At 38.8% G+C, this 26,534-nt stretch overlaps 1 protein-coding gene across 1 annotated transcript in view; it reads right to left on the bottom strand.

Moving 5' to 3' along the window:
- CNGB3 (cyclic nucleotide gated channel subunit beta 3) overlaps positions 1–26,534 on the bottom strand; it is a 68,912-nt gene that overhangs the window by 18,630 nt on the left and 23,748 nt on the right. Inside the window, exons 4-10 of the mRNA XM_086465399.1 lie at positions 18,729–18,883; positions 13,898–14,083; positions 13,110–13,318; positions 11,193–11,243; positions 9,177–9,263; positions 7,829–7,893; positions 3,997–4,119 (exon numbers count right to left, since the gene is read on the bottom strand). Of these exons, the coding sequence (XP_086321525.1) occupies positions 3,997–4,119; positions 7,829–7,893; positions 9,177–9,263; positions 11,193–11,243; positions 13,110–13,318; positions 13,898–14,083; positions 18,729–18,883 (876 nt within the window). The remainder of the gene's footprint in view (positions 1–3,996; positions 4,120–7,828; positions 7,894–9,176; positions 9,264–11,192; positions 11,244–13,109; positions 13,319–13,897; positions 14,084–18,728; positions 18,884–26,534) is intronic.

Consider the following 26,534-nt stretch of genomic DNA (forward strand, 5'->3'; position numbering starts at 1 on the left):
CATGCATCTTCTCATGCCTACCCTGCATCTGAGCCACTTGATCTTCTCGCAGACTTCAGGTGTACATTTTAATTTGGTGGCTTCAACTTTTGATCTCCTCTCTTATTAAGATATGAATTCCACTCCTAGTAATAAATGGTCCATGTAACAATACAATGGGAGGGTCAATTTTGTGCAAATATGAGAAGATAAACTCACAATAATAACTGATTCCAATAAGTTTTTTATTTAATGACTCAGAAGTGTTTCCAAGTCTTTGACCTACAATGCTTTACCAAGCAATTGGTTTTTGCTTTTCATTACAAAGACACTTTTTTCTTGGTTGCAGATTAATGAAAAGCAGTAACAATGATCACTTTTACCATAGTTTCCTAGTTTTAGATTTTAACAGCCAGAACTGGCTGTTTTCATTCAGGGTCCTTGTCTTGGTTTGGGCCAAACCAGAACTAATTCTGGTTTAACACTTTTTTTTTTCAGCTAAGTCTCTTCTAAGTAACTGCACTTTTTGAAGCAGCAGCATGTTTTTCCAGACAGTGACTGCTTCTGGCAGTGATAAGGCCTGATGTTTATAGTTCGTACTGAGGAATGGTGTGCAGAGAGGCCCTTGCTTATACTTGTTCTTGTAGCGACCAAGGTCACTGCTAAATCTTGTACTCCGTGTTGGGGTGCTGGGAGTGGAAAGGGTCGCAAGCACAAAAAAAGTCGCACCTGCAGGGAGGAGTAAACTAGACAGGTGACCCAAACCTGACCAACAGAGTGTTCCATCCGATATACGTCATATTCAGTATAAAACTGAGGGATCACGAGGGTCAATCTCTCTTCTTTGATGGCCGACATCTGAGGAGGACTCTGTCTGTTCTTCTGTCGTCGATCTCGACCCGTGCATCCTTGAATCCAGTGCCTGAGTCCAGCTTCTGCATCCTGTCCCTGTCTGCTGCTGTGTCCAGCCTGGGACTGCCCCAGTGCCAGCCCTGCAGCATCAGTGGTGACGTATCGTCATCAGGGTGGGGGGAGCTGGGTTCAGTCTTGGTGTTGTATCTATTTGTATATATTTCAGTATTTTTCTTATTATTATCTTTCCTTTCATTGTTATTGTTTCATTAAAGCTGTTTTAGTTTTCTTTTCCAAACCGTACAGTCTGTCTCCCCTGTTCTCTCTCTCCTTTTCATTCTGGGAGGGCAGAGGGGTTAATAGAGAGCGCCTGTCATTCATTAGTGGCCGGCCCAGTCTCAACGCTTGGCAGTTCTTAAGTAAAATAATTCATTGCATATCTGCCATCATACCATTTTTCCTTGTTAGGGGTGCAAAATGAACAGCCGGATTACACCACTATAATATTTTCACTTAGATTAGAAAAAAATCATCACCTATGCATGCTTCCAGCAAAGTATGCATAAGTGGCAGCTTTTTCTTAAGACTTCTGTAGCATAAATAAATAGTAAGAAAAAGCCTCAGATCTGTTTTGGAAGAATTGTAGATTTAAGCATAAAATGATGTCTCTAGCTTGTCTGAGGGTAATCATCATATAAAGCATATTAATATAATATTCATTTTTCATAACTGAGAATGCTATAGCACTTGAAACATATATAATTTATTAATATAAAAGTAAATAAATAAACTTTGTTTCTGTGCTGGTTACTGTAGGAAACAAAAGTAATTAATCAACTCCCTCACCCCCAGTAGCCTTGGATGCCAAGATTGCTAAGTCCACTATGATAGACAATGTAATCTTCGTTCTGGGAGTGTCTACAAAGAATGAAAGCAGCTCCTCAAAGGAATGTAGGGGTCACATTCTTCTTTGCAGTGTTGTATATCCAAAATGTGAGAGATTTTTTTCAGATCTGCCTATCCCTTTCTGAAGATGTAGTTAATACAGTATATTCTTCTGTAATTTTACTTAAAAAGAAACTTTCTACTGGCAAAGTCGCATGATATTAACTATCACTTAGGCACAGGTTTTATATTTTCTCCAATTACACATTTAATTGTTTTTTGGTTTAATCTGAAATGGAAGTCACACGGTTAAAATATAAACCAGCTTTTTTGCCCTAAGCAGCGGAGAAATGAGGCTAAAAATTTTGTTTAAAGAAAGCCAGAAAAAACAGACTGTAATTTTAACAGTATTAGCAGCTCTGCTTCCTACTGGCTAGTGTCTGGAATCCATCATTGCTCACCATACGGCTCACTGGCCTGCTATAAAATTGCTGTTCAAGCAAACAATGTGAGACAAGAAAGGGATTTTCCCTCTGCACAACATAGAGAGTGTGTTTATCCTTCAGGCAATCAAGCTACTGGATTTTTTCCTAAGTCCTAGATGTGAAAACATTCGGAAACACTGCAAATAAGACACCTAGTAATATTATGCCAATAGAAATATCTTTTTCATTAAAATCCATTTCAGAATACACTAAACTTCTTACATGATTGTGCTTAATACAGGTAAATCAAATCTTTGTGCATGTGCCTATCAGATTTTAAGGTGGTATTCACACATTCATTTCAACCCAGGGAAGCATTATTGCAAGGCTATCACGTTTGACTCTTCTCAAATTATAACCAGGATGGGTTTAAGCAGGGTGAAGAGGTGGCCTTTATAAACTGGTACTCTAACAATCTCCGTCTTAGTACCTCGTATTCTTGAGCAACTTACTCATCAAGTGGCTGTGGGTATGATGATTAATTATAATATCTTGATTAAAAAATATGCCAGAGAATTTTGCAGACTACTTGTGGATGACTTGCAAACAGCAGAAGAAACATACCATGAGCGAAGTGGAATGATCTGTTTTGCCTGAATTTAATTCTGAGCCGGGGAGTTTGCATGAAAATTTCAGCTCCCTAGTTTTAGTTTCCCTTACGGGCAGTGATGAAAGAGACAGAGACTTCCATGGGACAATTCAGAACAACGACATTACATTCCTGCCTTGAATCCCTATAATTTTATCCATTTTCCTAAGGAATTAGGGAGACCAATCTCTTACATAGGTAGCTAAATTAGGTTGTAACTAAACACATCTAGTTCAAACTGTTCACTTCACTGTAATTAAGAGACCTTTTCAATATCCTGCTGCTGTGGTTACATAGGTTATTTACTTTCTCTACAAGACAGTGACTTCACACGAAACTCGTGAAGTCTGACAAAATTACAAGCAAGAGGAGTTTGTCTCCAGGAGCAATGTGAAAAGTTGTTTAAAGGGTGATTCATGATAGCAGTAGTATATTATATGCAATTTTACAAGGAGTGTAAATAATGAACAAATTCAGCTTCTGTGGCTTTAACTGTATTATGGCCTTTGAAAGAAATTGACATTCATGAATCTGAACCTGATAGATAAATTTTTGTATAACTACACAAAAAATATATTATGACTTTGCTATTTTCTCTTGCTTTCTCTCCATCATCATAACGAATGTCCCTTGCTTGGCATCCAGCCTAGTGTTGTCACAAGGAGTTTGTGGAAAAGTGTGACCGTATCCAGTCCTTCCCACTGGAGACACTCTGCCACATGTCTAAGCACAACCTTCTCAAAAGACCACAGAAAGTGGGTGAAATTTTTCGAGGCCAATCACCATGGTGTTTAGAGGAACTAAAATGTTGCACTTTAATGACACAATGCTGTGTGGCAGACAAAAAACCTATGCTTCTGGCTCCTTTGAGGGATTGTTCTACAATCCTTGTAACAGTTCCCATGTGCATATGCAATCAGTAAGTTTAATTTATGACCCTTGTTGCTTTCTAAATATTTAATTAAGTTAGTGCTGAGCACTGACTCAAAACTATAAAAGCTGAAAATGGTGGATTGATTATTCACTGCACCTGCCCTCCAAATAAGTGTTATTAATGAAAGCTGCTAATAGGCAGTCATGGTCCTAAAAGTTTACTCTCCAAGCACTTGTAAAGGGCACACTCTGCAAACAAAGACATAGGAAAAGGATGGGGTTGCAGGAAGGAGTAAAATCAACAAAAGTCTCTTGCAAGAGAAAAGGACTTACATGTTTCCTTCGCCATCGTACACCCATCTAGTGCTGCCAAGACCTTCGTAGTCTGAAGCCCAGTAATAAAGGCATGCATTAACGTGCAGGATAAACAGCAAGTATCCAGTTGTTCGAATAACCCTATAAAAGTCAACAGTTTCCTGTAACACAACTTACATTTTTCCTTCCCTTTAGTATGAAACCCGTTGCTTTTTTGGATCACAAATATTTATGTTAAGCACCCTCTAAGTAGTTCCCCACCTGTATTGATTCTGTGAAAAAAAAATAGCTGGGAGTTACCTGTCTCTCACATTTGTCCAAGGTCAAATAAATATCTTTCCTAGAATATTTGACAGAGGGTAATTTTTAAATTATGATTCCCTGAGGACTTTATAATCCACTTCTTTAACTGTCTATGAATATTTACAGAAATTTGAACCTATATTAATGAAGCTAGAGGGTACAAATTAATGTGTTTGCCAAACTTTGTTCAAGATAGGCTCTAAACTTGTGGACCAAAGCCAAGAAATGTGTGAGGTCAGAAATGAACTTCTTTACAAGAGCTGTGCAGTAGATCCGTCAAATAGTATGACTTAGTGGCTACAGCAGGAGTTACATCATTCCTAATCCCAGGTCTTATGTCCAGTTCTTTGAAGAACACCAGTGATGAACTACTTAAGCACCAAGCAGCTTTCTGTTTAATACAATAATGATCTTATTGTATGTCCTCTGTTCAGTGCATCAAAAGAAAGATCTGGATTTAGCTCTCCATTCAAATATTCATACAGGCAAGGGATAAATAAGCATGAAAAGTATAGGACTTGCCTAAACATATGGAGGCCGGTACATAATGAGTTTATGTGCTACAGCTAGAATTCAATGTAGTTTACAGTGCATGTTTCATGAAAATTTAATAAGATCTAGCTAAGTTAGGTCTATAAACTAAGTTAATGGGAGGTAATGTCTCTGTGTTTACTTCTCCATTATGTGCTCCTTTGCTGGTTCTCCAGATGCCATCACAAGCCCTCCTTTGCCTCTCCGTGCCATTCTCTAGGATGTTGACAAATGAATTCCACTTCTCTGTTTAAGTGTTGATGTGCTTCCAGGACAGCTCTGTTAAGGGCTGCCAAACTATTGAGAACAGCAGATAGCTGGTGTGACCTAGTAATACTGCAATATTGACCATGCTGGGTCTTGTGCACAAGTTTAAATCCATGCAAATGGACTCCTTTGGTGTGAGTAAAGGTTCTGGAAGCCTTTGCTGCAGTAGGTATTATATTTATCTAGGCTCATGTTGAAGTTACCACAATGGATAGATAAGATGTAGTAACCTTTTCTAGCTCTGTTCCTACAAACTCAACCTAATGATTTTGAGAAGAAAATCCACCCAGGCACATACATTTGTGTAGAATTTTAGTTTGACATTATCCAGTTAAATGGTGACCATACCAGGATCTCAGATCAAAGCAACATTGCTACATTCAAACAGAATGCAGAAATGCAGTGGGTTTTTTTAAATATTTTTTCAGCTTTCTTTTTTACTCTTCTTCTATATAACTACCTCTCTTCTCCATTTGTCCTTTTTTTTTCTTACTCTAATGCCTTCTGGTAAGCCAGTTAAAAGATCTTTGCCATGTAAATGTTTTTACCAATGAGCACCTCAAAAACTGGGAGTCAGTGTTTTCTGGAGTATGTTTTAAAGCGTTGTATCAAGGCATGGCATGACATATTTAATAGATGTGTTTGCAAACAGAAAATATAACGTTTTGGTAGCACAGTATGCAGGCATTATTTTTCTACCACAAACCTTAGCAATGCACTGATGGGAAAGCCTATACATAATAAAGCATCAATACTGTTAACCCTATATATGCTGAGCAATATTGAAGTCCATGTGCTCTACCATTGTTTTTTCTGCAAATCTTCAACAGGATTTAAAATTGCATTTTAGTTACGAACAGTGTTCTGTTTCACACATTTCAGATTTCTGGCCTCTTAAGAGTATGAGAGTATGAGTATGTAATGTTTACATTCTGCAATTTACATTCTGCAAGTGGCTTAACATTGGAAAATGTTAAGTGGGCCTGTGACCAGGAAGCAGAGACACAAGCAGCAGTACACAGTTGTGGCACTCAACAAATACCATGCTATAAAACTGTCTAACAAGACAGAACAGCTTTGCAGAGTAGCTGGCTCTGTCTTTTCAGCTACTTTGTACATTTTACAGGACCAGTGAGATCTTGCTGTGCATGTCTTAACCTTTCTAAATGAGCACCTTCCCTGGTTTTTGACACACAAATGGACATCACATCTTTCAAAGTTAGGCTAGTTTGAATATATACACATCCCATTCTCAACTTGTCGTTTAAACAGCAGTTTCCCATTTCTTCCTTTTATGTAGTGTGATACTCTGTCCCTTGCAAAACTGCTTATTTGGGTGAAGATGGGTTTGCTAATTTGTTCCCATTGCCTTGAAATCCATATATGCACAACATTATTATCATATACAAACTAATTACTTGGTTCTAAACCACCTGTATTAAAAATCTGCACCTCCCAGTACTCACTGCAAATATAGGAGATACAGAGACGTCATTGAACTATGACTCCAAAGGAAAGGATGTAATATGGAAAATAGTTAATTAATTTTGAAAGTTCTCAACATTGAAAAAAGTTAAAAAATATAAGCAAGACAGATGAAAACCCTTTCATTTTAATGAGATTAGAAATTGGAGAAGATAGGGAGGCAGTGATTGAGAAACTGACAAGAAAATTCTTCATCCTGTGGAAATTCAAAGAAGCCTTCACTTGTACCCACAAGAATTTTAAAAAAGAAAGAAAGAAAAAAAAGCCACAAAAGACTCTTCAATAAGTGAAAGGAGAGGGCAACATAAGAATAAGCTTTGTGGAGGTCAGCATCTCAAAACTACTTTAGCAGAACTTTCAGAATTCTAAATTTTGTTTTATTTCACAAGTACATGAAAATATGAAATAGAGGATCCTCCTTTTCAAATTTAACTAGTTTCTAAATTTCATAAAATATCTCATTTGCAACATATAAATACCAAGTCTACCATTTAAGTGCAGTAGTCTCTGACACAGAATAAGGTGGTAAACCACAGATTCTTATTTCTGTAGCAGCAGCACACAGGAACAATGCATGCCCCAAAACTGTGACGGGGAAAAAGTCTGCTGGTGTAAAAATTGCACAAGATAAACGAGGGCTGATGACACTGGTAGTAGATGACAATAGTGGTGATACAGCAGATGGGTTCATTGGGTTTTAGCAGCATTACTGACAGCTGAGGGACCTATGAAACTTGCCATAATCATGTCTATGGACTGCTTGAGTTGGATCCAGAATTATTCCTGTCAATGCAGAAGGTGAGAACATAGTGCAGTGGAGAACATAATCACTATTTGAGATCTGTGCTGAACTGATTCTTATTCCAAGTTTAGTCAATGCAGTGGAGGATCAGGTTTCTGTATATGCCAGGTTCATGGTGAGAGCATATTTGAAGTAAAATGTTGACACAGGCTCAAGCTTCTAAGTCTTATTAAGTACAAATAAACAGCTACTGGGTATTTGGCACTGCTATTAGCAACCCAAAGAAACTTCTTTCTTATACATCTGAGCAGTTAAGTTTTGGCAGGACCCTCAGACTGGTGAACATTTTGCCTGAACCAGGCCAGCTGAACTGAGCTAGATTTCATATGTGAGTGTTAAAATTTCTTAAATTGGACAGTGAAAGTTGTATCATATCTAGTGCCTCACTGACAACTCATGAAATCAAATTAAATGCATTCTGTTTCAATCTTTGCATGTTACAAGAGCTTAATAAGCACATACCTGTAGATGTATGCTTTGTCCAGAATAGCTTCCAAACGATCATTAAACTCAAAGAATGTGTTATGCTGAATGGGAAACAAATGAAAGTAATCCAATCACTATTCTTCTCTACACGTCTTTTTATAATAGTGCTGTTATCAGTTCACATACACATTTTGAAAAAAAATGGATTTTTCGGTAGTCTGACTTTCTTTTAAACATTTAACCAAAAGGTGAACTGCAAAGCAAAGATGAAAATTGGGTTAAATGTTGTTCTGGGTGTGGAGTGTCCCATTAATCTGATTATAGTAATAATGTTGCTGTTTAGATCAGACTGCAGCAGATGAATGACTTCCTCAAACATACGTAATTGCTTGGACAACTTTATCAGAGGATTACACACGTAAATATCCCTTTTTTTCTCTTTCTGAAATTCCAATAATTCTCCAGTAAGTGATCGTAGTTATCAACAACCACATATTAGATGATACCATGTAGTATTAATTGCTGCTACATTAAATTCTTCCTGTTATTTGTAGTTTAACTTTAGTGATAGCCCTTAATATTCGCGTGTAGCTTTTTTCTTTGTTTTTTGTTCAGTATGTGTCTGTTTGCCTAATACAAGGTAGTATTTAACTTTTTTTCTTTCATATTGTTTTGGTTGTGATTTATGGAATGTTGAAGTTCTGTTGAAAACCATCGTGAAGAGCACCCTTATTTTATTCTCAGAGTTCTTATGTCTCCCTCTAACTTTAAATTAAAGCAAATTCTTTGTCAACAAATTGATTGAGGGGGAATGTATTTAGCCACAGGGTGTCCTGCTAGGTACTGCGAAATGCAGGGAGAGGGCTGATGTCTAATCTCTTCTCAGCCCCTTCATTGCACAACTCCAGATGTCTTTGGACTCGGTGACACAAGTGGGTTTATGCTTGTTGAATATGCTCTGTGTAGTTTATGTTGTCCTTAAAATCCCCTCCTTTGCTTTTAAACACCTGGCGTTACCAACAGAAGGGGAAAATACATTGTCATTAATTAGTGATCTTAAATTAATATTTTTGATCTTTGAAAACTAAACAGGTAATTTAAGATTAATCTCATTTAAATAATGGAAACAAACCAGCCGTAATGACAAAACACTTTTTGAAAGCAGGAAATAATCAAGTCAGAAGAAAAATAAGAGAATAAGGGCTCCATTTGGCTAGATTGTATCTTGCGTTTTTTTGTTGGTTTGTTTACTGATGTTGTAGCTTATTCTGAAGATATTTTCCAATAGCTAAATTTCATATTCCTAAATATTATAAACAACTTTCCATTGGATTGTAAAAACATTTATATATGGTTAACTGTCCATCATTAACACTGATCTTACCTTTAGCATCCTATTTGCTCTAAATGCTGGGTTAAATCCAAAGAAGAAGTATAAAACTTCAAATGGCAATATTGATATCACATCGAGCTGTTGAAGAGCAGAGAGGTAAATTTAAACTTCACAATAATCATAATTCATTTACTTGCTGTCAAAAACCTACTTAGATTGAATCATGATTAAGTACAATATTAGAACAGTCAGCATGCTAAGCCCATATCTTCCCAAGTACTGGCAGGCAAGATTATCTCTTTGAAAACACCAACAGCTTTGCTCTGCCCTGCTTTTAAATCCCCCATGCCTGAGATTTGAATCTGTTCCATGGGGATCATTAGCAGTATCTGACATATTTGATTACTAATACATTCTGTTATTTCAATTATAGTTCTGACAAGACTAAAATGGTAGGCATATGGCTGGTGAGTGGGGGTGGGGAGAGCAATCCACAAGCACTTGTGAGAAGTCCTATGGCTTTTAAAGCCAGGCTGCCTAAAGCAATCTAGGGGAGCATGATGAATTAGACTCCTTGCTTGCAACCTGCAGAAGCCATGTGTTCTAAACAACAGGTTCATCATACGATGGTAAAGTTAGGTTTTTGGGTGGTTTTTTGTTTGTTTGTTATGTTTGGATACTTCTTCTTCCCATATCAGTAAGATTTTCAACATCTCCCTGCAGTCCATCAACTGTGTGATTACTCTTCTTGTCTGCCCACTTTATTCTTTCCAAGAATTCTGTGGAGAAAAGGAAAGGTGTGGCAAACTGGCTTTGCCTTTTTAAAGATCCTGTGACACTTTGCTCTGTTGCTGATATCATTTGGGAGCAAAAGAGGGATGTGGAACTGTAGGCTTCATCTCACTGTAATCAGAAATGCCTTTGCTCTGAGCCATAACTCATGTTGGCAGCAACTAGTCTGCAGCACTGAACTTTTCCATGCATGTAAGATGCAGTTAATACCCGAATTCTGTGAAAAAAGCAAACCAAACCAAACCAAAAAATTCATTGAGGACAAACAACATTTTATGGCCTCTCTCAGACACACGTCTAAGAGGAGGCAAAATTTAGTCAGAAGTGCTTTTATGTCAGTAACTGTTAATTAGTACTTAATCATATGACAAATTCCCAAATCATATCTATATCTTGCATATGGTGAGAACACTCAACTTCCATTAGTTTTTGCAGAAATCAAGAGCACTAAACTTACTGCAAGTGAGAACTTAAAATAAAACCATACATAGCCTCTTAGTTCTGGAAGTTTGTGTCCTACTCACTTGCCTATACAGTGTATATCCTGCACTTTTGGATAGCTTAACCTCAAGTGTGTAAGTAGTGATACCACAGTCACTGAGACAAATTTAACTCTGAAACAAGGCAGGTGCAAAAGTGTTTACAGAAGAGGAGGGGTCAATACGTGAGATTGCAGAGATGTTGGCTCAGTCACAGAGCTCTATGTGTATTAAGAATTCAATAGACTACCTATCCTCTGATGGCAAAACCAACACTTAGGAACAAAATGAACAATTTTGCTTAATCAAATGCATCTTTGTTTTTACAAAGTGCAATGAACATCAGAAATCTTAGTTTGAATTTTTGTTAACTTGTGTGAGTGATGACCTATTCAGTACCAAGTGGTACTTCATAAGAGTTCACTGAATAGTTATCATCTAACTTTAAACTTTTTGCTTTCTCTAATGAATCTCTGGCAAGCTATTGTCTTTCACTGTGTGCAGGGATGACCTCACACAAATTCATCAAAGCAGAGAATTCTATTAATTCTCTTTTATTAATTTACTATCATTCAGAATTAATCTTTTTGATTTTATTTATACTTATTCTGTTTTACAATTAAACACTGTTTGTGAAGATGGCAATCTTCAGCTGGTAAGCACTGACATGTCATCAAACTAACGCTTTCTGATAATGTTCTTAAACCAACAGTGATTTTCAGTGAATAAAAAAACCCCTGTGAAATTCTGCAGACAGAACTTACACACTGACATCAGTAACACAGAGGCTGCTTACCCGAAACTTCACAGAGCTGTGGTAGAATGTCTTCATTTCCACTCTGTCTGACTACAGTGATAATGAAAAGAGAAAAAGGCATAGTCAAGAACAGAATGACAAAAATGAGCCTCTGCTACTCAACAATAATTCTCTTCTGATAGTAGGGATGATGACAGTTATATTAATGATGGTCTAAAAGTATGAATAAAGAAATATCTGTAGGAAGAAGTAATACTTTTATCAGACTGGTTTACATTAGACCAGATTTTGTTAGACCTACTGGAAAAAAAATCAAGTTTGGGTTTTGTCTGATTTTTTCCAAATCTGGCTGTTGGTCTAGGAAAGTGTGTTACATTTTTCTCACAAATCTTTCCTCTCAAGATACCTGTACCAAGTGGTGCTTGACCCAAACCCCTCTGATGTTAGGGCCGAAACTCCATTTGATTTCAGTGTTTTCAAGAAAAATGCAAAGAACATTTCTGATGGTGCTGTGCAAAATTAGCTCTTTGAAAGCTAACATTAACATGCTAGCATTATTAGCATTATAATAGTCAACATTTCATTCATTAGTAATGATTAGCTATTTATTTTTGAATTGCTCTCCATGGGAACTGATGCTAATACCTTAATAAGAAAGTGCAATCACAAGTATCAAAATAAATGTATTTATTATTATACTTTCTGTATTTATACCAGGGACAGTTTAAAAATAGCTTTAAAATCTTAAGGATATTTCCATGCCAACTTTTTACTATAAGCGTTAAATTAAATGCAGGAGATTAGCCAGTAGATGATCTCGTCACGCACTAAAGTCTATGAATTGTACAAACAGCTTCAAGGGAAATACAAGGTAAGCTTCCTATGGTAGAGTTTTAACCTTGTTCATAAAACTTGAGTTTTGTTGGATTTAGGAAGATTGCCAGTTACTGAATGTCTTGGCATGGAAAAATAGATTACAGTGCATTTAATATCCGTCCAAACTATACTTGCACAGTTTTATCTCAGATTCCTCTGTAAAGATATCAGAAATATCTCCTATGCACAGTGTGTAATATTTTATGTAAAACCACTGAAGTAAAGCTAGTTCCAAATTACATTTGAGAATGTGTAATTTTGAATTTTCTGTCTGTTGGGCACAGTAGTGTCATACTGAAGTTATCTAAACTAATTTTTTTCTGCATTAGGTTTTCTTCTATAAGAAGTTAAAGAATAAAAAAGGAGGTAAGATTTTAAAGAACAGTTAATGTTCTAGATGCCATTTTGATATGCTAAGGGCAGACTTTTACCTTTTTTCAGATGCTTGCTTAGATTTTTATTTTGCATTTTTCCATAAAAAGATAACACAAAATTAGAAACAAGAAGCGAAATTCAATGTACATATTTTCCCAAAATAAAATATCTCAAATAAATTGTTTCAAAACATCCTGAAATTACAGGGATTTGTTCTGATTTTGGCAAAAACCCCACAATCTCTCAATCTGTAACAAAACTGTTCTGTTCAACCCTAGCAGAATACGCACTGTTTTCAACTGTATTTCTTGCACAAGGTGACTAGCAAGCTGAAAGTTTCACACAAACGTATGAACACACACATACATGTATGAGTACATAGTCATATAATCACTGATCCCAGTGCAGTTGCACCAATTTACTCCTGGTGAGAAAGCTTGAAGCCTTTCCAACTGCTCTTATCTGCTAACTTATAAATCTGATTTTTCTTTTTTTTTTTTTAGTAATGTAAACAATGGATATGTTTCCTTCTTCCAAAATAGGATAACGAAAGGTCAGTGAAGAAGAACATAGGTATCCTTTGATAAATAAAAAAGTTACATACATTTGACATAGCAGGAAAAAATGTGCCAGATTAGAGGGGATTTCTATAATGTACTTTAACACACAACTACTACTCGTGGAAATCCCACTTCCAATACTTACTATTATATCTCCACCTTTTAAAAACTGCACTCGGGGCTGGAAAATCAGTAAGTCACACAGGTAGCAGATATCACAAATGATGTCTATGGCAACCCAATATATTGTATTACTTGGGGTTTGATATGGGAACACAAAGCGAAGGGGAATAAACCAGCAATTCCAATTATAGGCAACTGTCACAAGCATGAGCCATGCTACGTAACGGCGATCTGAAAGAAAAAACATTGAATTTACAGGCATGAACTTAGAATCTTTTCTCGTTCTTTTAGACACATTTATTCCACTGCAGTCTCTGGGAATGTTTCTGCCCAGAGCAACCTACCATTTTCCCTTTTTCAACAGCACAGGCTGTTAAAGTGATAGAGGTTGGAACTAGGAATCGTACAAAGAATTTGCAAAAGGGAAAAAAGATGAGTTTATGAGAGCTGGTAGAATTTAATGCATCTGAAGAAACTCAATACATTTTGCATACTGCTGGTGTCTGTTGTAAATGTGAAAAGAATTATTTGACCCTAATGAAAGGGACAAATTGTAGATCAAGACTCAGATAACTTGAGTTTTAATTGTAGTTGGTTTGCATACCAGCTTTGTGCATTCTGTCTTTACAACTGTTGTCACTTTTCATGTCTTCTCCCTGTTTGGAATAGGTGTTCTTTAGGGCAGGATCTATGCATCCTTCTGAGTAGCAAACTGGCATGTGGAACTTAATGGTGGTTCACAGGTACTGTGTAATACAAGGTCACTTCAATATGCCTTTATCCCATTCTATTGCATAGCTTTTAATTTACCTGTGTATGAGTCTATGCTGTCTGGTAGCTGCAGATACTCCATGTATTTTTTCAGGGGAGGTTTTTTGAATTTACAGCACAACATATCACAGTAATGATCCTCTTCTGGCTTTGTTTCTGTATCCTCTTTCTTTTCTTCTTTTTTTTCTTCTTTTGGTGGGGGTGGAGGCTTCTTCTTTGATGGTGCTGGCCAGAGAGAATGCCACAAATAGTGACATTTAATAATGTCATTAATAATTTTAATAATAAAATACACCCTGTTTTAACATGTACAAGAACTTCATATGTTAAAAACCCTTCCAAACCCACTAGACAGTGACTAAAGCTGCAGTTCCTTATAACACTGAATGCATTAGAAAAAAGATTGGAGAATAAAATCACCACTAACATAATCATGTACATCAGCTATCAAGAACAGGGCACTTCATTTTACAGACTGCAATATATATATTACTGTATTTCCTTGGAAAATGCCCACAACTGATACCATAAAAGGCTGACAAGAAATAAGGTAATTCATAAACCGGCATTTCTTAATGCATCTGGGCATTTTTTTTAAATGACTGCTGCAAATAACACATGCAGTTTGGATGGAGATAAGAAAAATACCCGCTACTGGTCTTCCAGGCAGGAGGGGAGGAAGTTGCATCCTGTAGTCCGAGGGGAATGAAGAGAGACTTCAGGGCCTTGGGACAATTGTTGAAAAAGTCTGGTGCACAAGTTTTTCTCTTCCCTCCTTCCAGTTGTGGATGATGATATGGGAAGCAACAGAAGGATCCAGGCCATAAATGCCTGGCTCTGAGACTGGTGCTACAGGCAGGGTTTTGGGTTCTTTGGTCGTGACTGGTTTTATAAGACACCAGGCCTGATGGTAATATGAGGAAAAGGCTTAACTTGTAGAGGGAAAAGGGTTCTAGGGCAACAATTATCAGGGCTCATATATTGAGCTTTAAACTAGATTCAAGGGGTGAAGGATTTGTGGCTGGGTTTGCACCGGCGGGGCAGCGTTCTAGCATTAATGAGGACCACAAGGCCTCCCATCCCCCTAGGGTGAAGTCAGCATGCTCAGCTCGCTCCCTGAAATGCCTGTACACCAATGCACGCAGCACGGGGAATAAACAGGAGGAGCTAGAAGTTTCTGTGCGGTCAAGGAGTTATGATCTGGTGGCAATTACAGAGACATGGTGGGACAGCTCACATGACTGGCATATGGTCATGGATGGCTGTGCCCTTTTCAGGAAAGAAAGGCCAACAAGGCGAGGAGGTGGAGTTGCTCTTTACGAAAGAGAGCAACTAGAATGTATTGAGTTCTGGACAAGGGTAGATGAGGAGTGGGTTGAGAGTTTGTGGGTGAGAATCAAGGGGCAGGCTAGCATGGGAGATACTGTTATGGGTCTCTATTACAGGCCACCTGATCAGGATGAGGAAGCTGACGAGGCCTTCTACAGGCACCTGACAGCAGCCTTGCAATCACAGGCCCTGGTACTCATGGGGGATTTTAATTACCCAGATATTGGCTGGAAGGCCTACACAGCTAGTCGTTCACAGCCCAGGAGGTTCCTCCAGTGCATTGATGATAACTTCTTGATGCAAATGGTGGATGAGCCAACTAGGAGAGGAACACTGCTGGATCTTATACTCACTAACAGGCAGGGTCTGGTTGAAGCAGTGAAGGTTGAGGGCAGCCATGGCTGCAGCGACCATGAGATGGTGGAGTTCAGGATCTTGTGTGCTAGGAATGGAATACCAAGCAGGATCACGACCTTGGACTTCAGCAGGGCCAACTTTGGCCTTTTCAAGCAGTTGCTAGGGGAAATCCCATGGGACAGCGTACTAGAAGGTAAAGGGGCCCAAGAGGGTTGGTTTATATTCAAGGACCACTTTTTCCAAGCTCAAGTTCAGAGCATCCCAGCGGGTAGGAAATCAAGAAAGGGAGCCAGGAGACCCCCATGGTTAAACAGAGAACTAATGGTCAAGCTCAAGTGGAAGAAGAGAGTCTATAGATCTTGGAAGGAGGGGATGTCCACTTGGGAGGAATATAAGACTGTTGTCAGAGGATGTAGGGAGGCAACTGGAAAGCCAAGGCCTCCATGGGGTTAAATTTTGCAAGGGAGGTCAAGGACAACAGAAAGGGCTTCTTCAAATACATTGCAGACAAAATTAACACTAGAGGCAATATAGGACCACTGTTGAATGAGGCGGGTGCCCTGGTGACAGAGAATACAACAAAGGCAGAGTTATTGAATGCCTTCTTTGCCTCTGTCTATGCTGCTGGAGACTGTCCTCAGGAGTTCCAGACCCCTGAGGCCCCAGAGGAAGTCAGGATAAAGAAGATGTTTGCCTTGTTTGATAAGGACTGGGTTAGGGATAAATTAAGCTATCTGGACATACATAAATCCATAAGCCCCCATGGGATGCACCTGTGGGTGATGAGGGAGCTGGCAGAAGTCATTGCTAGACCACTCTCCATCATCTTTGGTAAGTCATGGGGAACAGGAGAGGTGCCTGAGGACTGGAGGAAAGCAAATGTCACTCCAGCCTTCAAAAAGGGCAAGAAGGAGGACCCGGGTAACTACAGACAAGTCAGCCTCACCTCCATCCCTGGAAAGGCGATGGAATAACTCATCCTTGGTGCTGTCTCTAGGCATAGCAAGGATAAGAGGGTCATTAGGAGCAGTCAACACGGCTTCACCAAGGGGAAGACATGTTTGACTAACCTGATAGCCTTTTATGAAGACATAACCAGGTGGATAGGTGATGGTAGTGCAGTGGATGTGGTTTATCTTGATTGCAGTAAAACATTTGACTCCATCTCCCACAGCATCCTCGCAGCTAAACTGAGGAAGTGTGGTCTGGATGATCGAGAGTGCACTATCAGCAAGTTTGCTGATGACACACAACTGGGAGGAGTGACTGGCACACCAGAAGGCTGTGATGCCATTCAGAGAGATCTGGACAGGCTGGAGAGCTGGGTGGGGAGAAATTTAATGAAATACAACACGGGCAAGTGTAGAGTCTTGCATCTGGGAAAGAACAACCCCATGTACCAGTATAGGTTGGCGACTGAGCTGTTAGAGAGTAGCCTAGGGGAAAGGGACCTGGGGGTCCTGGTGGACAGTAGGGTGACCATGAGCCAGCAATGTGCCCTCGTGGCCAAGAAGGCCAATGACATCCTGGGGTGTATTAGAAGACGTGTGGTCAGCAGGTCGAGAGAGGTTCTCCTCCCCCTCTATTCTGCCCTGGTGAGACCGCATCTGGAATAGTGTGTCCAGTTCTGGGCCCCTCAGTTCCAGAAGGACAGGGAACTGCTTGAAAGAGTCCAGTGCAGAGCCACAGAGATGATGAAGGGGGTGGAACATCTCCCTTCTGATGAGAGGCTGAGGGAGCTGGGTGTCTGTAGCTTGGAGAAGAGGAGACTGAGGGGTGACCTCATTAATGTTTCTAAATATGTAAAGGGCAGTGTCAGAAGGATGGAGTCGGGCTCTTATCGGTGATGGCCAATGACAGGACGAGGGAGAACGGATGCAAGCTGGAGCATAGGAGGTTCCACATCAACATAAGGCAAAACTTTTTCACTGTGAGGCTGACAGAGCAGTGGAACAGGCTGTCCAGAGAAGTTGTGGCATGTTCTTCTCTGGAGACATTCAAAATCCACCTGGATGCATTCCTGTGTGACCTACTCTAGGCGGTCCTGCTCTGACAGGAGGGGTTGCACTAGATGGTCTTTCGAGGTCCCTTCCAACCCCTAACATTCTGTTATTCTGTGATTCTGTCATTCTGTGAAAAGACATTTGTGCTATGGGCTGATCTCTTCCCTCTCCTGAGATCTGATAGACAAGATGCAGTAGGTGAAACTAATGGGAAGCCTATGGTTTTGTATCTTTCTAGGCTTACAAATGTCTTGTGGCACTCTTTTGAGCCCAGTGCCTCCGTCTTTGGGCTGGATAATTTTGTGCATGCATTTGTCTCATCAGTTCTGATGTCTTTAAATCTGAGTAGGATACACAGTCTTAGCAGTGTAGAACTGGATGTATAATGATCTAGGAAATAAACAATTCTAAGTTCTACAAAGAGAACAAAAGAGGTAAATAAGCAAAGAAATAATTTTTAAAAAAAGGAATTCCTTTATCATCTATTATGGTTTATAACACTTCAGGCACCATTTTTTACAGCTTATTAAAAATCAGTTAAGCAATAAAGAGCTTCTAAAAATTGTCAGAATATAAAATCACCACACTCAATTCTTTGTGAAATGGAAAAAAAAAAAGGTCAAACTTGCCTCTGAAGAGGAAAAACATCGTATTTGTTTTATGTTTCATATTTTGTCAAAAGTCAATGTTTAATTAATTTCAGATGAGTTTTCTCTATTCACAGCATGTACTTGGAGTCCCCAGTGTGTCTGGAAGATTGCTGCCATGGCTAAAATTTTACTTAGTTTTACACAGTAAATTACAGATCTAATCTCAGAGTGACTAATATCTACTCATAAGATATGCATGTTTCTTCACATGTTTCAGGTTCATCCCCATGAATAAATCTAACTGGGACCTATTTTAAAATATGGAAGACTGCTTGGCAGGGGTGATTCTAGACATTGCCCAAGACTTTTTCCCCAAATTTTTCAGTGACGGAGTTCAAAGGGAGCTCATACATAAGGAACTGGCTTACTGTAGACTAACATGGATAAGTTAACTTCTGTGGGCACAAACAGATCCATTTCAGCTGGTAAAGATGCTATACTTACCTGAAAATTTTATCACAGTATTTTATTTTCTGTTCCCACAAAATAATTTTCATCTTTACATTCAACAAATGCACAGCTGTCACTTACAAGCTGTAGGACTGCCTTCTGGGGAGGAGAGCACTGGGTCTTTCAGCTTTTCCTTATAGACTGTTGCCCTTTCCCGCAATTTTCTGACAATCTCTTGAAGCTGGGCATCAGTATACTCGTTTGTCTGGAAACCTGAAGGTGTTGGCTTCTGTGTGCTAATCAAAACAATAGGAAAAAAGCTTAATGTACAGGAAAGCAATGGAAGGAAACAGTGCTAATTCTATTTCTGAGCAGAAGTCAGACATTAAGTTTGAATCTTTATGGGCTACAGTGCTTATTCACATCACTTAATTCATGGTAAGTGGACACCTAAGTAAACTGCTCTTGCTTCCTGCTTATGCCAGCAGGAGTCTACATATTTCAAGCAGAGGAGGTCAGGGTACCCTGTGCTCTGTACAACCGACTGCACTAATGACTTTACATTGCTGCTTTTCACCACGTTCTACTGTGGCTATGTGAGGCCTAGAGCTTATCCTATGTATTTGCTAAGATACAAGGCATGCTCTTTCCATCTGTGCGTAAAAACCTGTTTATTACACGGTAATATCCTAATGATGACAGGACATAACTGAATTAAAGACTGATGTGCAGCTGGGGGAGGAGACACTATGCTTACTTTATGCTTCCTAATATTGGGAAAATTTATTTTATCTAGGTTTTGTGATAGGTGTTAGCTAGCACGAGGTAAAAAAATGCATCTAGTGTTCTTGCTGAAGTTTCTTCTGTTTCCACTAAGAGTTTACTTAGGGTCATAGTAACACTGAGCTGATATTCTGTCACTCACAGCATTTCTTCAAATCTGAGGACCACTGATTTTCAACCACCTGCAAACTCACATTCTGCACTGAAATGAATGCTTTTAATAGAATCCATGCATGCTGCGCAGTCAGTTAGAAAATCTAGGTGAGAGTGATTCTTGATCAACTCTTTTGGGTTTAGTCATACTTGAAATTTCATCCTCAGTTACTGCTACAGCAAATTGGGGGTGCTTTGGAGTGCACCTGGACCGTGCACTTGGACTTCCTCTATGTGGAGACCAGGATATGGGTTTTGTTCTGTATCCTAGACTCAACACTTCTCAGCTGGTATCAACAACAGTGTCAGAGCTGTCTGGAAATGGCTATGACTGGTGCAGAGCAGCTCAAAGCCTCCTCCCACGCGCATCACAGCTGCCACCCCTGTACTGAAACCCTCTCGATTCAGGGAGTACAGCAGGGAATCGTTCTTTCTCTCTTAAGAGTTTTTCAGCTCTATCCCAAATACCAAGAGGATGTGTATGTTACAGCAATAGAAGGGCCAGATCAAGAGTGAAGCATGCCTGAAATTTCCAGACTCTTGAGAAGACCTTCCTGAAGGTGAGTAGGAGGAAAGTGGTATGACAGCACCTTAGGTAGGGAAGAAATGAAAAACACTGCAAAGTGATCTTTGAATAAACACCATGTCACCTTAAGACACAAACCTACTTTGAAGTTCCTAACAGAAGGAGCTGTAACTAAAAAAGGAGGGTGTCAGAGTGGAATGCATGTAGCTTTTTGAGAAGCAGTTTTTGGGAGACACAACACATACCGTGGTGCCCAAGGAAGTGTAATTTAAGGGTGTGAAAATCTTTCAGCAGTAAAACCATTGCAAGTATGTGCTTATCATTCCTCTAATTCTATTTCTGTCTATTTCTTAAAACTTCTCAGACAGGAGATTAATCAAACTGTTCTGATATACTTTGTAATCTCATCACAGTTTCTTTTGTGTCACATAGAGCCTTTGCTCAGGCCGTCTGCCGTGTAATGAAATCCTTTCTTGTTTGGTGCTAATGTGTCACAATTAGTTTTTCAGCTTCTATGCAAAGAATTTCAAATAATTCTCAGTCTTTGCTGTTGCTGTATTTGCTCAGGGCATTATCTATGTTACAGTAAAATACACTTATCACAAGTGTCATACCAAACGGCCATTCTATCTGCTTGGTAGGGATAAGATATAAATTGTGCGGAATTTTCTCATTATTTCACAGCCTTTCCAATAAAAGTTAAATTCTCCTTTACTATGAATTTAGTTCTTTATCATTGCAATGTAGCCCAAAGGAACCATGTTGTTATTTGGTACTATATGAAATTGTTTAAAGTTATTTACCCCGCAGTTGATAAGAAATTGATTTTCCTTGCCTTACTTCTCATTTGGTTTGCATTATCTCCTTCTCTATTATTTTCTAGTAACGAAATGCTTACTTTAAATTTTCTCTGGTTAATATAGATGGAAGAGGCTGCATGTTGAATACTGTTAATTTGAAGATATATATTGTACATGTGTTTTGTGTAGAGGTGCACGTTAAATCATCTTGGCTAATGAAGCCCATTCAAATTACTTGACTAAATCACTTTTAATAAACTTGACTCTATCTCTTACATTAGGTGGTGTTAGGGTTTGTCTCTAAGCTGAAGTGTTAAATATGTTAAACATATTTTGTTTAACAGTACCAATATATGTAACAATAAAAGTATAATAATCATATAGTTTTCTAATGTTTTTAATTTGCAGGTTTTATCTTTTAACTTGTAGGTTTAAACTTACAGTGCCTTAATTCTCCCCATGCCAAGAGAAAAGATTTAGCACAGCGGAAGAAAATGGCCTTGAAAGAACATGTCATGGAAATACTGTGTTGAGTGTGCTAATGTACGTAACATCTGTTAAGCACTGTGGCTTGGAAGTTTTCTGTGTTAAGACTTCAAACAAAACAGGGATCAAGTAGTGCAATAGTTTATTTCAGAATAAAACAAGTTTACTCTTTTCTAAGTTGCAATCTAGAGTTTAATTATTTCTTGCTTTTTTGGCCATGAACACCAAATATCTGAGTTCAATTCCATCTTTTATCTACCATGTGACTCCTGAGAAAATGTATTTCACAAATGTATGCTGCTGCCTGAAAAAAATCCATTCCACTTTTTGCTGACTTCGGTTATAGCCCTCCTTTTTGCAGCGCTTAATATACTTTCTCCTTGTTCTGGTTTGGCTGGGATAGAATCATAGGCCAGCCATGCTAGGCAGGCTCAAGTCAGCCAGGGCAGTTGACTTGAGTTAGTTACAGGTGTAGCCCCTACCATAATGTCATGTTCATTATAAAGGGAGGAGGTTTAGTGAGGAGAGAGAGCTCCTGTGGGGTTTCTCTTGCTCCTTTTCTGAGGTCTGTTCTCTGGTCAATGGTAATGATTGGACATTCATTTGGCTGAGTATAACTTTGTATATCTCTGTTGGTATTGGTGGTGTTTCATTAAATCTCTTTCACTTCTACCCATGTGTCTGCTCTCCTTTTACCGATTTCCCTCCCTGGCTGGTGAGGGGTTGTTGGGTGATAGAGAGACTGTTACAGTTTAGCCCTGGGTACAGGCTAAACATAGACAGTCCTATCTACCTGGAAATAAAATTCTTGATCTCGCAATAGAACTCTTAATACTTTTATTGAGCACTGATATGATTTTTGATTGTATTTACAACCTTTGTCTTGAAAAAATAATTTGTTGTCTTGAATAAATTATTGAGAATCTCTAGTTCAAATAGCCAGTTTTCTCAAGGATATGACAAAGTGTAACTATACAAATGTCCACAAAAACATGATGGTATAAGTGAGAGATTTCAGTGAGATAGAATAATGTAGTTCTAGGCATCATGAAAGCTATTGATTGATTCAGAAACACATCCTCAGTATGTGCTGACAATCCCAGTGTGGGTAATGCTATAGAAACCAAAACCCTCTGTCTGTCCCCTGTTCCAGTTCTAAGCTCACAGAGTCTAAATGACTAGGAAACTTAAAAATTCTCTGTAACAGAAAAAAGTGTTAGTCGTCTGCTTGATACTGGAACAGGAGTATTCAAAAAAAGCTAACTTTAGCTATTCTGATTATGGTCCCTTTATAGTCAGTACAAGGCTTATCTGAGGGAGGTACAGAGTAACTTAGATAAATTTCTTCTCTGAACTGCCTGAGAAAGGAGCTTAACCTCCTTCACCTGCACAGGAAGCTGATAGAATTTTAGGAGCGAGCTGTAATACTTTCTTTAATGCCATTGGTGTGAAATGTAGTAGTGTGATAATGATGTTGGTTAGGACATAGGATATGAAAGATTAAAAAGTAGGACTGATTATAGGAACCAGGAAAAATTGAATTATTTAGACTGAGAGAAACAAGAACAAATCTAGTGCTACCTAACATAGACATGCATTTATAAACAAATTATAAGAATTTCTTTTGTAAATGGTGGGATCATCAATCGCAAATGACAAAAGGATAAATATTGAAGTGTTTTAGTCAACAGCAGAATGCCTATGAGCCATACTGTGATCTGGCTGTGAAAAACAGTGGTTCAAGTGTAACCCTAGAATGCATCTGACATAGTGCCAGTGAAAGAAGCACTAATACTGGTGTATAAGCCAACGGTGAGAGTTATTCTAACCAGCAATATTCAAAAGATGAATTCATGTAGGAAACTGTATGAAGTCTCTTTGAATGATCAAGACTACTGGGATCATGGCTTTAAAGAGGACAGCAAAACAGATAGAGAGGCAATAAGATTGTTGTCTAAAAATTCAAATTTTGGTAAAGAGCAATGTAGGGAAAAGAGGTATTTAAGCTCAGGAACAGTATTGTAGTAAGAATAAATGTGATTAGGAACACCATAAAATAGTATGAATTAAAGGTCTGAAGAAAATTTCTAAGCTTTTAAAGACTGGTATTCTACACAGCCTTCTAATATGAGTGAGGAGCATTATATTAGAGATTTTAATAGCTAAGCTCATGAAAACTACTTTAGACAGTGGTTCCTGAGGACATAAGAGAATGTATGCAGCACAACAGGAAATCTTTTTTAGCAAACAAACTTGAAATATATAAAGGTTTGGAAAGTGAATGAGTGACTTGACTTGTATCGATACCACTGGCTCCACTACTATCAAATATCTCAACAGCTGAAGTGCTAAGAAAGTGAATTTCTAACACAAATATTACCTTACAGTCTTGAAACAAACTGTTGACATATCAGATTCCATGGAATTTAAACTCTTACATTTTAATTTTCATTAACAATGTTGAAACAAGTATCTTCTTCTGCCCCATCGTTTCTTCTTTTAAGAGAGAAAGTATTTGGGAGAGACCCATCTTTAGTGATCCAAAAGGTTATGTCCCTCTGTCTGCTGTATGTTTTGAAATACTGGCAGTATAAACTTTTCTTTGAGATAATAAAGGATAAAATACATTTTTATTTTAATTTTATTTTAGGATTGAGTTATTCTTCACAACATAATTTGAACTGATGTTACTTTAGTCCTACTATCTATTTTCTTACAAATTTCATAAATTTAAACACAGTGATATAATACTATTTGGATTTGGTTTGTTTATATATAGAAGCAAGAATAGGCCATAAGCATTAATAAGCTTCATGTGGACACCATGGAAATAACTTTCCATTGTAATTCATGACTTTCCCTTAGTTCAGAGTCTTTGTACAGATGCAATGCTTGTTTGGGCCCTAAGGAAGTGCTCTTAAAATAAGATACAGAGATCATCCATTTCGCAGATCTCATGCTGTATCATGTACAGCAAAAGGAGTATAGAAACAACAATGTCAAAGGAAGGCACTATCTTTCAGAGTTATCTACTGGCGTTGGACTTGGAACAAACTTCTTCTTTCAGACAGAAATCTAATCATCTAGGCTGCATGAGATTCCTCCTGTTTACTTCAAAGGTTTGTGACAACATCTGCTTTGACAATGCTCCTAATTATTCAATCACAACAGGCTGTGAATCATCTAATCTTCTTTACAGTGCTCTCCAAGGAGAGGTCTGTCTCAATGCTGAACACATGGTACTCTCACTGAGGTGAGAGCGAATAAGATTTTATTTTAATTAGTAATTTTGCAGTATGAACTGTGCAAAAGGAAGTAGTATGAATATAGAAAGTATCAATTAACTTTGAAAAATCACTTTAACGTCACTGGTGATACAAAGTTGTTCAATTGCACTGGTTATTTACTGTAATGTAAAAAATAAGGGCAGCATAATTTCTGGCACTAATCACTTTAGAACCAAAGTATAATTTTCTAAGAAAGAACCATATGATACGTGAAGCAGTCATGCCTCATTTCCTTATCTGGTACTGTTGTGTTATTGGGGCTTTCTTGTCTGTAAGTGATTAAATCTGTCTGGGGCATCTGCCACTTACCAGGAATTTTTAAAGATATTTCTTATATACACATAGCATCTGTTACATTCAAACACATTTAAATGCAAACTTATAACTTAATTATGTAAGCATATAATTTATGGCTAAGGAAAAAATGTGTTAATCAGAACATGATCCAGTGCTGCACAGAGTTCATAAGCGTAGCACAAATCCTTCTTCAAACTTTCTATTCTTCAGTTTTTATTAATACATGGGGAATAAAAATCTAAAATGAAAACACTGTAATGTTTCCCACAGTGAATTTTAAAAGTTGCAGTAAAATGTCTTAAATTTGAAAAACTTAATTTTCAATAGATGCTTTCATTCTGTATTATACAGATCCTAAAAAAAGTCTCCCAAGCATAGGACTGTAGAGAGCTTTGAGACATCCTGTAATCCTAGTCCCCACAGCTCAAAGCAAGGTGAACTATAGCTGTGCCATTCCTGAAAGATTCTTGTCTAATCTCTTCTTTAATATGTCTAGTGATGGCCCACCAAAGCCATTCTATCACTCCTCTCCTCAGCTAGACAGGGGAGAGAAAATAGAACAAAAGACTCATGGGTTGAGATAAAGATGGGGAGAGATCACTCACCAGTCACCATAATGGGCAAAACAGACTTGACATGGGGAAGTTAGTTTCATTTATTTCCGACCAAATCAGAGCAGGGTAATGAGAAATAAACCCAAATCTTAAAAAACACCTCCCCCCCCCCCCCCTCCCCTCTCTTCTTCTTGGTCTTAACTTCACTCCAGATTTTCTTTACCTCTTCCCTCCACCAGTGGCATAGGGGGACAGGGAATAGGGGTTGCGGTCAGTTCATCACATGTTGTCTCTGCTGCTCTTTTCTCCTCAGGGGCAGGACTCCTCACACTCTTCCCCTGCTTCTTCCCATGAGAGACCGTCCTCCATGAACTTCTCCAATGTGAGTCCTTCCCACAGGCTGCAGTTCTCCACAAACTGCTCCAGCCTGTGTCCCTTCCATGGGTTGCAGTCCTTCAGGAACATACTGCTTCAGCATGGGTCCCCCATGGGGTCACAAGTCCTGCCAGCAAACCTGCTCCAGCATGGGCTTCTCTCTCCATGGGGCCCCAGGTCCTGCCAGGAGACAGCTCCCAGAACAGACTTCCCACAGGGTCACAGTCTCCTTCAGGCATCCATCTGCTCCAGCATGGGGTCCTCCACAGGCTGCAGGTGGATATCTGCTCCACCATTAACCTCCATGGGCTGCAGGGGAACATTGTCGTCATGACAAGCTGCAGGGGAATCTCTGCACCAGCGCCTGGACCACCTCCTCCCCTTCCTCCTTCACTGACCTTGCTGTTTGCAGAGTTGTTTTTCTCACCTATTCTCACTCCTATCTTTGGCTGCAGTTGCACAGTTGTTTTTTTTCCCCCTTCTAAAGAAGTGATCACAGGGGTGATACCACTGTCTCTGATGGGCTCAGCCTTGGCCAGCAGTGGGTCTGTCTTGGAGCCAGCTGGCATTATCCAATAGTGGACATGGGGGAAGCTTCTACGAGCTTCTGAAAGAAGCCACCTCTGTAGCCCCCTACTGCTACCAAAAACTTGCTGCGCAAACCCCCCGCATCTTTGTAAGGAAGG

Source organism: Leptosomus discolor, chromosome 5 (assembly GCF_034619465.1).
Source record: "Leptosomus discolor isolate bLepDis1 chromosome 5, bLepDis1.hap2, whole genome shotgun sequence".
Classification (NCBI taxonomy): domain Eukaryota; kingdom Metazoa; phylum Chordata; class Aves; order Leptosomiformes; family Leptosomidae; genus Leptosomus; species Leptosomus discolor.